Below are 16,172 nucleotides of genomic sequence, written 5' to 3'. Positions count from 1 at the left end.
TAATAAAGCGTAACACGTCCCCTATAAATTATCCTTTACTACATAAGTTCGTATATATTCGCGTCGAAATATGTCCAACAGCTGTTTCCATAGCTCATAATTTTGTGGGGTTCGAAGCCCGTGTCCTTGGCCTCTATGGGGGCGGTTTATGGCGTCCTCGAAATGAGACTATTCTACAAAACTTTCAGTCCCAATCCAACGATTCTGAATAAATTAATCTTTCTCAAGCCCTTCCCTGCTAATGTAATGAAAACATTTTCACATTCCCGTACGAACATTGAAACTGATTGCCAAAGCAGTTATGAATGAATCCAGCTACAGTATGATGTCGAGCACAATATCGCGGGGTTGCTTCAATTATCCATTCGCAATATGCGAACCGCCACAAGCAAAGGGCACGCGCATACCTGCCTTCTGCAGTTTATCTTCGCGACCGGCATGGAATTGCTCTCGAAACGCAAAAACAAAGAGAAAAAGTAAAGGAAGACCGGTGAAACTCAGCAGAGGATGAGTGGTGCTGCGTGGGAATTTCGTTTTGTTTGCTCAACCACCTCATATTCGCTGCATACCGTACGTGCATGTGGCGAGCGCCGATGTGCGACGGGCAGGAATAAAACTTCTGATAGTCACGCTTCCGCGGACAGCCAATCGATAGAAAGCCAATCATCTTGACGGTGTACCTGGGCCAGTTTGAATTTTTTTCGGCTTCGTGCGTTCGATCGTGTAGCGCGGTGAAAACGAGCTTTAATATTCAACGTTTACCGCGGTCTTAAGTCTCTCAGGAGGATAAGAACGGAGCTGCCAAGAGAATAAACGCGACAAGAACACGATTGGGATCGTTGTTTCGCTGCTAATCATTTTTCGCTGTCATTTCGTTGTTATATTAGATGAAATGAAGCGCAAAATAATAAAGAATTTAATTAAGAAAGTTGATACGGTTGTGGTTTTTTTAATATAGGTAAATGCAACTAATTGATTGAAATTATAATATTTGGAGATAATAGTTGGTGAAATAATTAGACGTTCAATGCAAACGCAATTACCATTAATCATGATAATGTATAGAAGTGATGAGACGGTGAGAAATCTCTAGAAAATGCAAAGTGTTACGACTACCAGCTGCATCACTCTCGAGGGACCAATTCAACTGTTTAGTGTTACCAACTCGTATATTCCCGCTAGGACAATATTGTTTGCGATGATTTCAGTGGAGCTTTATATTCCCCAGCTAGAAGAAAAATGTGTGGAATATTATTTACCGGTTCTTTGTTACTTTATTAAAAGGAACAATTTTTCTCAAACTCGTCACGTTGTTCATCAACAACTGCAAGAAATAATTGTTCATAAACTTTAAAATCTGGTCTAATAATATAAAAGAATAACCACCATATGTATAAAACTCTGATTATTTGTGTGGAAAATGTTAAGAGAAAGTTTAAAATACTCCAAAGAATTCGAACATGGCATTGGAATTTCGTGGACCAACCTCGAACAATTCGATGTTTGCGCTCTGGTTTTTGTCACTGCCTAAGTATCTCATTAGAATTTTTATTACTTCAGCTTCGATGGATGTGAGGTCGCAATGGGAGATCGTCGTGATGGAAATACTCAAAGTAGCGAGGCCCTGAATACTGGATGATCACTTTCGTGCGATTTGCAATCGAACCTCATCTTGTTCGTCGTTCACTGTGTGCAAGACTAGGAATATTTACCCTTTAATGATAGATGAAAAGAGTTTCTGTCTTCCTTCGACCTCTAATCTATTACAATTCTTTTAATGGCCACAGGCAGATGAAAAAAGCTAAAACGGAATTTAAATTTATGTATACTTTCTTTCACGTACTTCAAGATTGACACATTTCGATCCCAATCTAGCCCAATTGAGAAATATGAAATACGAAATGTCGAATGTAAAACACGCAAGGTAAAATGTCAGGAAACATATAGGTTTGCGTCCTGTCAAAATAGTTAATCATCGATGACACGTGAGGTTGTATCCCCCCTGTCGAGGAAGGAAATAATATAAAACTCTTCGCATCGGAACGATAAAAATCACGCGTGTCAGTAAAATATTGTCGCGTACTTCACGGTGTTTAAAAATTCCCGGTTTTTACGAGACATTTAACGCCCACGCAGTGCATTCGTCTGGTTGATGGCGATCCATTAAAAGCGACGAGCAAACAGATGGTGATACAATTTTGCGAATCTCCCTCATCGCGCTCAATGAAATTTGTATTTCATGTGACAGATCACGACACCTCAGAAACCACCCCAGTCTCTCCAAAGAAGTAATGGACAGCGTTTATCGATCGACGCTTACTAAATTCTTCCCGAAATATATAAACTGAGATATGCTACGTGTTCAAACTTCACTTTAATATCATTTTACATTTTTTTACACTTTAGGTGCCACTCGTATAATAATAAAATTTAGTATTTCTAATTTTGTCCTGGTTAGTCACTCCTGGCGAATTTTAAGAACGACGCGTCTTTTATTAAGGAACACTTAGTAACAGACATTTATTAGAACTGACAGAGACAGTTATTCTGAAATCATAGTACCTATACTAAACAAATTAATTAAGTGATGTGGTGCATAATATTAATTACATCATTGCAATTAATATTCGACGAGAGAGAAACCCTAATATGTTTAAAACTCCGTTTCTTCGCGAAACAGGTTATTTAATTAATAACACGCATACTAAAGTTTTCTGTTCGCCAAAATATAGATAGTATATATCTACGGTGAATTTTATTGATATGCATTCCGTCATTCGTTCTCTAAAATGATATTCCGCTAAAATCTGCGCTACAGAAGGAAACCCATTTTCATTTAGATTGCCTGCTAAAATAGTAATACGGGTTTAATTAATATTACAGCCGGAAAACAACCTCGCAGATTGTTTCGCGCCGCGTCAACAGACTCCGCGTATATACCCAGGTTATCGATCGACGTCCCACCGTCGAACGAAATTTATCGCGTCCGGATCGCGACATTTTTTTAAATCGCAGCTTTTAACGAGGTACCCTGGAGATCGCATCCACGGAAATTCAATTTTGTCCCCGGTTGTGAAAAGAATTTAATAATGAACGCACTTTCATTCACAAGCGGGCGTGACGCAAAGGCGCGGCCTTTCACGCGTGCTCTGCCATCGACAATGACTGTCACGAACGCGCGACGAACCCTTTAAATGGGAATTACTCAGCATGAATGGAAAGTCTGCGAGGAAGTCGTATGGAAGCACCCGTGCGAGGGAAAGCTCTCGATGCTCGATCGAAATTATTTCCTTCCAACGAATCTTGTCGTCGATGTTGCTTGTTACATTTTTTGTAATTGACACGAAGAATGGCTGAGAGGATCGTTACGTCGAATGGTAGCTGTAACGAATAAGCGATGCAGTAATTGATGATAAATTGTAATTTCTTTGGATGAAAGTCTGGCAAAAAATATGGAGGAACACTTGATCCATTTATCTGCAGAATGCGCCTGCTGGGAAGGGTGAGGCTAGTTTTGAAGTGGAAGCGGAGTACTCGTCTGAAGAGTCAACATCTAGCAGACAGAATGTCTGGAAGCCGTCTTATTCGTACACAGATCTTTGTATTGCACTTTAAAAAGTACATATTAGAGTTGCGGTCATCAAACTCTTTCCTTAGAGCTGGTACAATTGCTCGTCTCGGGTTAAAAGCCAGGAAGTTGAAGCAACCATGAAATTAAAATCGTAGCCAATAAAATAGTGCGCAATTTGGGAAAAGTATCGTTGCCAGAATCATACTTTTTTAAAAAGAAATTCTAGTACCCATTTTCAAACTTACACTTCAATGTCTGGAGTTATTTTGCTGCTTTTTATAATCACGAATCACTAGTTTCGATCACGAAGAACAGCAAATTAATCCTATCAAAGCAAACTAACAGAGATTACGTACTTTAACAGAAACTCGATGGAGGTTGTAATGTATTAATTAGTACCAGTTAATCATTATGCTACCCACTTTGCCCCAGTTATACGATTTCGCTAATCAACAATCAGCGCATCCAAGTTGAAAGAGTGCATCGATTCGCGTGGACCGTGACCGGGGAAGTATAATCAATAGTGCTGTGTAATTGTATTTTCATCGTACGCACGGCAAAGGGTTGAAATTCGCATGGGTCCACGATCCATCGGGACGCGACTTAACTGGGCCATTTCGAGCCTCTATCGGCAACCATGAATCACGCAATTCGAGCGTACAGCACTGGCCACTCAAGTTTGTTGATCTCTAGGTGGTGCAATTTATTGGACGTGCAATTCTGAAACGAATTATTGCGATCTTCCGGCGATACGTTTTTGTTAAAACGTGGTTTATCTTGATGGCCAGTGTGGAAACCATTAAAATGTATTTATTACGGCAATTTGAATGCCAATAAGAATTTGTGAAGGTATGTAAGAATGGGAACGAGGGAATGGGAATTAAAGTAATAGCATAACAAAATAGATTACACTTTTGAAAAATTACACTCTAAGCAAGGAATTCTTCTGTCATAATGTTTTCGCTGGTACTGTTAATTATATTGTATCGCATAGTTTTATGATATATTTAATATAATAATAACTGTAGTAGAGGTCCTTAAGGAATTCAAATCAAGCATGTCTAAAAAGTTTTCTACAACATGTCTTATCAAGCTTCCAGAACAAATTTCAGAGTTTGTATAATGAAAGGATATTATAGAGGGCTATCGATTTCTGGTGCTAGTTTAGTTTAAAGGTCACTTTGAAAAAACTTGTTCAAACAGCTTTGACATGAAATACGAAATTTTCTCAGCTTCGTTTTTCCTTTCTTTTCATAATTCGAAGAAACGTTTGAGACAATGGTAGAGGAAGCTTTCGAGAGTTTTTAAATATTTCGTCGTATAGCAAGTACGCGATGAAAATTTCTCTAAAGACGAGTTAGTCCAACTTACTCGATCAATAATTCAGTTTCGAGAGGGCTCGTTTAATAAACGGATACGGTCCGCGATAGGAAATTTCAATCGGAGACGGATAAAGCTGCATAAAAGTACTGTACACGGATATGTATTCCTACCGGAAAGGGTTCCGATACGATTCAATTTATAGACTTGCATGAGATGCAAATTGAAATGGGCGTCTCGCTTCGAGAGCAACGTAAAAATTAAATCGATGAAGATTTCGCTGAACTTCGATTATCGGAGCTTGCGAGCACTCATCGAATAAACGCTAATCTCAACCAACCGTATCGATCGCGGTGTTTATTCACAGTAAATCGAATAGATGCCAATTTCGCGAACGTTGAAGCATTTCAGATAGAACAAAACGAGTCGAAACTATTCCGTTTTTAGTTACCCTCCCTTCCCTAAATCTTGCTCTGCGACACATTTGCCAAGATTCAACTTGGAACTTACAATTAGTTCTACTTCTTGTTTGTTGCTCTTCGAACCTTTGCTCTTTCACCGTTTATTGCATTCCCCAAGTTTCACCAGCCGTTTCTCCTCTGCTTCAGCTATCTCTTCTTCTATCCCATTCTTCTCTCTCTATCTTCTATTTTGGTAGCTTGCATTTTTGCACCGCGTAGGTAACTTCCTTTTTTCACATTATCGTATCTCCACCGAATTGCCGCATAAACATTCATGCTCCCTGCTTCTTTCTCAGCTCTCGTGAAAATAAGAGCTAAAGTTATCCTGTCCTCGGAATCTAATAGCTCGTTAATGTATATGGAACAAATTTTGTGACATGAAACTTAGAAGTTCCTTTCATCTAATCTTCTATATAATAATACGCAATTTTATCTTCGCTTCTGTTTAATGTAAAAGAACAGGAGCTCTGAAGTGTCCTGATGATACGAAACACCTCTGGTGTCCATTTAACGGGAGCTTTTGAACGTTCCGATAAAATTGAAGGAATTGGTGCAGCGTAAAATGTATTCGCGATTATGATTAGTTTAGAACGAGGTGGGCGGTGTCGTAAGGACGACTGGAAATTGCTTGTTCCGAAATAGTAACACTTAGTTGATTGGGTATCCGGTGCCGCGAATGTAACCGCACGGAAACGTTGGAAAGAAAAGCTGTTAATTCCGCCACACGCTAAGACAATATGTCGCGACGCCAGGGTCTCATTACCTTGATGGGGGGGTTAAATGAGAGCTTAGCTTTTCACGGTACATCTACTGCCTTTGTTCTGAAATGCATGCTCATTAAATTAGTGCGGATACCTTGTTACGATGATATGACTGCAATACTTTACGATTATTGGAAAATATTAGGTCGTAATACAATGAAATATATTTCTATTCGTTATTGTCATCTGAATCAGTAAACTATTTCAAACAAATGACAGTAATGTGTCTTGAAAGACGTACTGTATTAATTAATGTAAACTTGAAAGTTTGTCCTTGAGTAGCTACAGTTAGATGCGATGCGATACCATTGTAACAAGAGCACAATTGATTAGACTGTAGGCCTAATTTGTAATCCACTGACATCTGGCATGAATCAATAGCTCTTTTGCCGTCATTCCGCCACGCAGACCTGTTGTTTTCATGTCTGTTGTTTGATCAATCAATTAGAGTGATTATCCTGCCGTATCGTCTCTCTCTCTTTCTCTCTTTCTCACACTCTCTCTCTCTCTCTCTCTCTCTCTCTCTTTCCTCATGGATCATGCTTACCTTTAATTAACCATCATTCATTCTCCATGAAAATGTTCCCATCAATTATTGTCACGATTAGTTCTCTCGAATACCTTTCCTGCGACGCATGCAACCATCCACGAAAGAGGGTAGTACTTCTGTGCCACCCTATTTTACCATTTCATTGAATTGTAATAAAATTTGTTAAATTTATACGTGTACATAAGAAATATTCTAACTTCTAATATATTTGATTAATTTCACCATCTTTTCCTTCTTATTTAGACAGTGCATCTTGTGTAATTAATGCACAGTTTCACAAGATGTAAATTAACGTTAACGAATCGTTACGAACTCTTGCATATTCCGTTGAGACTCGTACAATACCACATGTCACCTGCAAGATTGCACTAGTAGTAATGCGCCCGTTTATTGTGAATTGCAGTTGCATCTCCGCCGGATCGAAGAGTCACGAGGGACGATATCGCAGTGTCCTCGCCCGGTGCATCTCCGAACGTTAATGCGACAACGAGCTGCACTGGTACAACATCGTCCCGATTGTACAATCCTTCCTCGCCTGGTCGGAATGGCCAGCTATCGAGTAAGTAACTCGGAAATGCGATTGTCGCGCTGCATTACGACTTTTACACGGTTCACCCTCTACTTATCGTGATTAAATGACGTGCACATGCGGTAAATCTAATACGATTTCAAAACTCCCTATGGGGATTCAGAAGGTTTCGATATTATAAATTGAATCTCGCTTCTATACGGAATCAAAACGCTTTTGACATTTGTTCGTCGATTCAAATTAACGTGTACAGTGTTATCCAATTAATTGCACGGTTGACGCGTTGTTTTTGCGAGCAATGCAAAAATGAAGCAATTACGTTCTCTTTCATAATCTCAGAAAAGTAACTAATTTGCAATTGTTTTCGAAATTATTTCTTGCACTGGAGGAAGATGAATTATTAAGCAGAGTATCTATTAGTTAATATATTCGTGTCTCTTGTCTTCCAGAACAAGGCACATTGACGATAGTACGCCGTAGTTCCGGCAAGAATAAGAGTATCGGCGGAAGTTTCGAAAGTTCTCCGCCCCCGCACAGCCCTGACACTCTTTCGTCAAGCCAGTCCGTGGATCTTGACGAGATCCTCGATAATGTCGATCTGACGACGGACTCGCTACCACCCATCGACACCCCCGACGCTTGCGACAAAGCTGCCCTCAGGTACGATTTTAATTAACATGTAAAATGGTAAAATTGATCTGCCCACCTGAAAGATATGTCGACATAATAGAACTGATAACGTAATGAATTTGTTCTCTTTGAAATATACATTAATTGAATATAGAATCGATTTAAAGGACGTTGCAAATAGTATGTTAACTTTCTTGAGTAAATATTTTTATGTTATTTTTCATTTATTGGCGACACAATCACTAGAGACTACAGGCAAAGTGAATTTTATAATAGAAGCCAACCCATTTCCCTTAGCTATTTGAGGGCGATATTCCTTCAAAATATTATGATACGCGCTTAACATATATTCCGCAGATCACGGGGAAATGTGAATTTCAAAACTCATTTTCATTCATGGAAATGTAAAACATTTGATTGCTCATAAAAATGATCGATTTTTTTTAGACCTTCCTTTAGAGAAAGTGGATGTATATTTAACGAAAATTTGAGAAGCAAAATGCATTACAATTTGCACCGCGTTATGTTTTACTCCCTCGCTGTACGGTGTTTTCAATATACATGGATCATTAAAAGCACGTTGATAAAATTTCATGAGGCGGAATATTTTTTACTACGAACAGTTTTCAATTTTTCATGACGAGACGATATGGAATATTAATTTCTGTTACAGGTTGAGGTGTTTACTGAGGCAGCTTCAACATGGCGAAATATCCGCGGAATTGCTTCAACAAAATTTGCACTATGCCGCACGCGTGCTCGAAGCCGTATTCCTCGATGAAACCAAGTAAGTTTCGTCTAAACTGTTAATTAATTATTCTGTGAACGCCACTTTAAATAATACTGTGTCAGTTGTTTCCATTATAGCTACTCGTCTTCTGCGACTTCCATGGGAAGATTTATATCTATTATTGCATATATTGTGCCTTATATCAATTTTACATTAAATTGCACCTATTTTTAAACGTATGCATAATTTCATTTCCAATACTTTGACTTCCAGGGTACACGACCGACTGTTCAATTACAAACCCGCAATTTTACTCACGTCGCTTTTATAATTATTACTTATAGTAATATTCTAATGACTAATGACTCATACTTTAATTACCATTTTGTGCAATGTCATAATGTCTTGTACCACTCACGACCCTTGAAAATGCGATAGATATCGAAGATTGCAGATCACTCTTCTAATTAGATATTTGTGAGATGCTGTAGTTCCAATTTGGCGCGTGTATCAATTACAATTATAAAAATAGTTACTCGTTCAGGATTTTGTGACGAATGTAGCAAACTTTAACTTGTTCTCTGTTTCGAGCATTATGATCACCAAGAGCGCCTCTTTAGCTCAGTGGTAGAGCACTGGTCTCGTAAACCAGGGGTCGTGAGTTCAATCCTCACAGGAGGCAAGCGAATTTTTTTCCCCTTTTTTTCCATCCTCTGCTGTTAAATTTTATCGACAGCAGTCATCGAAAAAATAACTAAAAACCTTACATTAGCTATTTTAATAATTACTTTTTCAAGCTTTATCTCGCTCTTAATTATGAGACGTTCTTACTTGGACTTCCTGTAATCTAATGTATTTCTATTATCCTGAAAATCGCTTCTTTTTGTATTTACATCTATCACGTGTTATCGTGGAATTTTATTTAACCATACAAACATTATTCATAAACTTAGTTATTTCTTCATGCGAAAAGAAAAGAAAAAGCTAATGCATTTGATTCTCTCGACACATGCTTTCATTTTTTCATTTTTCTTATTTCTGTCAAACGTCGAAATTGGTAAAACTAGAATCTGGCCGTTGCGAGAATATGACAGTACAGCTTTTGATTGAAAACGTCCAAATGTTTTCAAACAATTTTATACAATTTCGACGTTTTCGATAAAGCTAGAAAACCAAAACCCGACAAACATTTTTTCGCGCAACGGATGTTTTACCTAGACAAATCTCACGTTATTATAACAAACATGACCTACTATTAACAAATACTATCATCCCCAATTTAAAATGCAGCTATGATTACTCTATCCACGTGAATTTCAATGAACATTCTTCATTTACTTAGACATAAGAGTACTTATGCATTTTACAATTAATATCTTCCAGCATCATCGATCGACGGGAAGTAATCTCGAAGAATTTCGCCGCTCGAATCTACATAAATCTACAATTCAATGTATACGTGATCCGCTAAACCGTGATATTTCCAGAATCCATATCGACGCGACGAGATTCTTGCTAACCCGTCGTCGTGCAATAACCATTTCCCAGAAACAGGTGCACCAGCGGTCAGCAGCCTGATCAGTCTAGAACCCCCTCGTGTGGCGGCCCGATTAATGCTAATGATTTATGAATAAAGAAAAGAAAAAGTGTAATGTTCTACTGTTCTGTTCCCTACTTGACACGTGCACTAACAAGCAGTACCGCAGGGTGAATTCAGGAGGGGTTGAGTGCTCTCGGTCATCGCGTAGGGGCGCGGGCCTGTCATCTGCGTCCCTTGGGAGCGGCTTGGACTCGGATGGACCACAGGGCCATGCGGTGGTAACCCAGAAACGGAAGCTTCGCACCCCCATATGGGCAAGGTTGCGAAATATTCACATTTCCGACCTCACACGACTGTTCACCACCCGACCACCCATCGACCACCTTTCCCACGAGTCCAGACATCCACCAGTTCCGGACACCAGCCACGTCTCTCTCGCCCCTCAACCCTCCCAGTCTCACGTATCGACATATTTTCTCGATCTCTTCGAGCTCGTTATTAGGCCGATCATGCGTCGTTTGCTCGATCATTAGCAGGGGGAATCGAACCTTTAGCCCGTGAACCGGATCGAAACGGCGAGTCGATTCGATCGACCGGTCTGGTAGTGAAAAATATACGCGACGATGAGGGTGAGAGCGAGAACCTCGCGCGGAGAGCTTCGAAACGATTTTTACCACGCCTGTGAAATTTTCTCGCGCACTTTTTTCTATTTTTCGTCGATGTTTTTGTAACGATCGTACCTGATTGAATTAATCATTGTTTTTTGTTGTTATTTATTTTACGAACACTGTTTTAAATGATTAATGCATCACTTTTGTTACCATTTGGTCTATCGATGTTCTTGTGATATTTTGAATTGTATGTCAGAAACGAATTTATAGATCGAAATGCTCTGTCGAATGATAAAATTTGTAAATATTCTTATAAATTGGAATTTTAAGACTTTTTCGAAATACTTCGCGCCCTCAACGTCGTGGGATATATCGCAGATCTAGACACTACGTTTTCTTCTAGTTAATATATGCGTAGTCTTGGCTTTTCTACCATATAGGTAGCGTGCACAGAAATTAATACGTCTCTTAGTCACACTATCTGTAACAACCGTTAGTAAATTCCATAGTACCCCCAAAATTACCATACCGTTTCTTTCAATCTGCATATGTCCATATTGCACGACTGTTACTAATACGTCTAGGTTTAAATAGGTGTAGCAAACTATGTGCAAATAGCGAAACTAACTTCCCACGAAATTAATATTCAAACATTGTTTCGTTCGAAATTTGCTCTAAAAAATGATACGAACGAAACATCTTACGTTTCGATTCTACGTTCGAATACTTTGCAATATCAAAAAAAATGAAATCATAAAATCCAAAAATAACAATTCTTTAAATCATTCTCTTCTTTTTTAATATTAATTTGATCGATTACCATGTTCGATCGAATTCCATGTTTCTCTTTTCGATTTTGTAACACCGTTGACCAAGGCAAACAAAATTAGCTTGCAAGCTTGCGACAGAAACACTCGCAACGAGGAAAAGTGAACTCAGAAATTACGATCTGTCCATCGCGCGCGTCAGACACATCTAGACACAGCATGACGACTATCTTTACCTGCCTGGCCTGTTTCTCTCCCTTCTCTAGCCACTTTTTAGATCTTTCTAGGTGTAACCTGCTCACCTCTTGGATGACTGCCTGTTTACCAGCTCTATGCATCGCTCTCTCTCTAAAAAAAAAAAAACAGAATAACACTAAAGAAAAAAGATACAGTCAACTTCCTCCTTCCGTCTCTGTGTGTGTTTCCTGCGTCAGTCTATATGAGAACGTGCATGCGTGTATTTATATATGTATATATACATATAGGACGGTGTACGCTGAAAAGTCACATGTTAACTTGGGACCAGCTGTTTAAATGGAATGCTCGAACGTCCCCTGTACAAAACAGATGTCCGCGCGACATCCGTGAGCGTTTCCCACTTTAACAGAGAATAGAAACGGAAAAGAAATTTGCTCACTAAGTTCTTTTTTCTGTCGTTTCCACGTGAAAACATTCGCCGTCTGCCTTCCTACCTTTCTTTTTTTCCCACGTTTAGTTCGTTCTTGTGTTCGAGTCTATCGATTTACGTACACGCACGCAGGCGGACGTTTCTTGCTTTAGATACGGTCTTATGAATGTGATCTATCGTTAATGTGACACACGTATTTTCTTGATGTTTCGTATTATAGAGACGCCGAGCGTGTGGAGTCAGCCGCTACTTGCCGTCAAGGTATACGCCGTAGGTTCGTTCAAATGTTTGATAAACAGAAATCGCTAAGATCTCGTTCACGAATCGCATCGCTCTGAGACACATTTTTGGCTGTGTTACACATACGTTTCTTTTTTTCCTCTCTTTCTTTACTACGTCTTTTCGTTTCTTTTCTTCGTCGCGTTTACGAACTCGCGGGAGAAACTCGTTTGAAAGGGTGACGAGACGCCATTTTACAAGCGAATTGTTCGATTTGCTTGGGAATTTAATCGAAGTGCGTTGTCGAGCTGCTTTTGTAACATTTTTATTATGAAACGTGTTTCTAAAGGTGCATACGTTTGTCTTAACTTCGTAATCAAATTTTTTGGATAATCGATTATTGATTTTGTTTTTTCTTTTTATGTAGATTTCAATGGAAGGTAAAATGTTGCAGAAAACAGCGAACAATCTCATTGTGGCCCTTTCAATGTGAATTTAGACTCGATTATCATTCACGTTCTGCATGAGCTGTCATTCCTCTTGGATTTTATTGTTTTTAATGACAACCCTTCACGATATTATTTTTAATATAGTTATAAATACACATACCTACTTGAACATCACGAGAAAGCTCATCAATGTCTTTAACGAAAATGCAATACCACCTGTTCGTGTCGAATTCCAATACGCATGTTTCCAGTTAATCGTATCCGTGAGTAAAACAAGTGAGATGTAAATGTTAATAAATATTTCGTAATTTTTCCAACTTCCATACGAATCCTCCGTACGGTAAATGTTTAAAAATGTTCACGACTGACTATTTGTTACTAAAACTGTTAAAGAGATACACGTTTGAAATGTACTTAAGCACATCCAATCTGTGCAACGCTTCCCTAATATTTGTGATGGACGCGACAAGAGAAAAGCTACCGTCGACATAGCTAGAATTTATCTAGTATAAACATTTCTATCGACCTGACGCGAAAGTGATGGAAATCGGCACTCTAAAAAATGAAACGCCGCATTCAAAGAGAGATTTTCTCGGGTCAGTTACGTATTATCCCATCGACGTTCGATGGAACTGCGTTTTAGCTTCTGAACTCCCTCTCGTTCTCGTTCGTTCTCTCCTTGGCTCGTTCCAGTGCATTAAGCAGCGACTTGAAAAGAAATTGATGAATTAAAGTATCTCCTCGCAATACATGCTTCTCCCTTATTGCTATACTTTTCATCAAAATCGTAGGAAAAATGAACAAACTCTGTTTAACTTTATGCGTTGTATTCTTTAGAGATGATTCCATCACAAATCTTATTAACTTTGTTATCACAGTTTGTTCTTGAAGGTATTAAAGCCTGTATCTTATGAAAACATGCAAAGACTTGCCACGTTTCACAGTTTCTCCATCGCGCCTGACATCGAGGAAAATTGCTTTGTTTGAAATTGTAACGAATGAAAACCGATGGTTAGATTCCTAATGCAATCGATGCGTACACACGTGATCATCGACGTACATTCTAAATCCGTTCGCGATGCTAATTTATACGTTAATTTATTTTTTAACTTACATAGTTTCACGCTATCGTTTCACTGAAATGCATTTCGACACACTAAAGAGGGAATACGTTTTATCGTTTGGTATTCATTTGTACACTACGAAACACAGTGTGTATGCTTGAATCGCTTCCGCATACTAACCGATCTTTTCTTCGCTACATATACTCCTTCGACCATGCTGAACCATTTGAACACGGTTTCGATTGCAAAGAGTAAACTTTTAACTAACATACGTGTAAGAAACGCGAAGTCATCTTTAGAGAACAATGTGTCTTCTAGGTTTCATACTGTTCCCTTTCAAATTCTATTTCGCTGCATTCACATTTATTTACAAACGTGTAAAATAGTGTAAAGAAATGATATAATGAAATTTTCCGCTACCTATTTTTTTTGCAAAAATAACGATAAGCTCGACGAAATGTAACCGCACATATTTTTTCCTATCAATACGAAACGCGTACAGAACTGTTTTAAAAATTCGATATTTTCGCGATTCAATACAGAGGTTATATACAGTAGAGACAAAAACGAAACCGGCAGAAATAAAAAGAGCGTTCCGAAAACTCTTCGACCGTAGCTCCTAAAAAAAAAAAGCAATAAAAGTGAGGAAAACATCCGGAGGACAAAGCACTGTGTAGCGAACAAGGATCCCTGCCCACCCCCGAACCGCGATTCCCAATTGCATCAGACGTCCAACAATGAAAAAAAAAAAAGAAAAAAAAGGAAGTAACACCGTACCATTCACAGCTTCACGCACCCCGCAAACAAACCTCTCCCCATTCAAAGCAGCGATAAGCAAAAACTGCGAGAGCTTCCTCTTTGCTTCCAAGCAAAGCCCGTGAATGTTCGTACCCTCTAAAACTCTCCCATCGTACGCTTCTCTTTCTTTTTCTTCTCTCTCTCTCTCTCTCAAAAAAAAAAAGAAAAAAGAAAAACACATTCAAACGCAACAGCGAATCGAAAAAGAAAAAAGTAAACGAATGAATAAAGGAAAAAGATATAGAGACAATGAACAAAGTGGAGGTGTTATTACTAGCAGAAACGATTGTTAGAGGGAATCGAGCGTAAATCCACTCTCTGATCTATCGTTGTAGAAAAAGAAACTAGCGAAGGTAGGGGTTGTCCATCGTGGTTCCGACTTGTCCGCGATCGTTTTACGGTCTCGCCGCGTATCGCTTAATACGGACGTTTTCCCTTAGGCGGCTGGCGGACGAGGACGACGAGCTGTCGGAGGTGCAGCCGGACGCGGTGCCGCCGGAAGTGCGCGAATGGCTGGCGTCGACTTTCACCAGACAGCTCGCGACCACGAGACGGAAGGCGGACGAGAAGCCGAAGTTCCGCTCGGTCGCGCACGCCATAAGAGCGGGGATCTTCGTCGATCGGATCTACAGGCGGGTCACCAACACTGCGCTTATGCAATTCCCGCAGGAAGTGGTTAAAGTGCTCAAGGTACGCCCTCGCGTATTTCATATCCTAGCTTCAGTTTCGCGCCCAGGAACGATTGACGTAGGTGAGAGATTTTGGCGAGCCGCGGAAGTTGAAATCAATATGGAGATTCCTTTCGGCTGCAGCTTTTCAAAGTCTGACTTCTAGTATTTTTCTCATTTGCTTTGAACTTTGTTTTTGATGACTCGTGAGCTTCATAGATGAGACTGCTGAAGAGAATCGAAGACTTTAATATAAATCTGAATGATTGTTGGCTATTCTTAAATTACTCTTAAAGGTGCATAGGGCGAGGTAAAAATTGACAAGATTAGTCGAAGAACAAGCATTGTAAATTAATTAATTTTAACGCAATTTCGTTCTAATCAGCAAATTGTCCCATTTTATCATGTTCTGAGTGTACATAAATGTTTGCTTCCATTCAAGACTTTAGACGATTGGTCCTTCGACGTATTTTCATTGAGCGAAGCCGCAATGGGCGCCCCGGTGAAATACCTCGGCTACGATTTACTGAATCGATACGGCATGATTCATAAATTCAAAGTCCCCGCCACAGTGCTCGAGTGTTTCTTGGGAAGGGTCGAGGAGGGTTACTGCAGGCACCGGAACCCGTACCACAATAATCTTCACGCAGCCGATGTCGCACAGACTATGCACTATATTTTATGTCAAACTGGACTCATGGTAAGTCTGTTATTCGAATGTCACATTACAAACCATCATTGCCAGCCACCGCGATCACATAGGCACAAGTCCATACACGAAATACCAGCAATTCACGCTCGAACGATGAAAACCACTTCGCCAGCCAGTTTTCCAACCCCATCGATTCCCTCGAATCAGATCGTCGCTCCATTCAG

At 39.5% G+C, this 16,172-nt stretch overlaps 1 protein-coding gene and 1 non-coding gene across 3 annotated transcripts in view; both read left to right on the top strand.

Annotated features, from left to right (window-relative positions):
- The window catches only part of LOC143422075 (dual specificity calcium/calmodulin-dependent 3',5'-cyclic nucleotide phosphodiesterase 1), a 66,263-nt gene that overhangs the window by 47,361 nt on the left and 2,730 nt on the right, over positions 1–16,172 (top strand). Inside the window, exons 2-8 of one of the 2 annotated variants that reach the window (XM_076892450.1) lie at positions 7,067–7,222; positions 7,642–7,852; positions 8,496–8,609; positions 10,259–10,411; positions 12,319–12,372; positions 15,069–15,318; positions 15,739–15,996. In XM_076892450.1, coding sequence (XP_076748565.1) covers positions 7,067–7,222; positions 7,642–7,852; positions 8,496–8,609; positions 10,259–10,411; positions 12,319–12,372; positions 15,069–15,318; positions 15,739–15,996 — 1,196 coding nt within the window. The remainder of the gene's footprint in view (positions 1–7,066; positions 7,223–7,641; positions 7,853–8,495; positions 8,610–10,258; positions 10,412–12,318; positions 12,373–15,068; positions 15,319–15,738; positions 15,997–16,172) is intronic. The other variant, XM_076892451.1, reaches the window with a different exon arrangement.
- Positions 9,163–9,234, top strand: Trnat-cgu (transfer RNA threonine (anticodon CGU)). Its single transcript has one exon. It is a non-coding gene; the product is annotated as a tRNA-Thr (tRNA).

This window comes from Xylocopa sonorina, chromosome 3 (assembly GCF_050948175.1).
Source record: "Xylocopa sonorina isolate GNS202 chromosome 3, iyXylSono1_principal, whole genome shotgun sequence".
Lineage (NCBI taxonomy): Eukaryota > Metazoa > Arthropoda > Insecta > Hymenoptera > Apidae > Xylocopa > Xylocopa sonorina.
The sequence above is the reverse complement of the archived record's forward strand: the minus strand, read 5'-3'. Positions and strand labels throughout refer to the sequence as shown.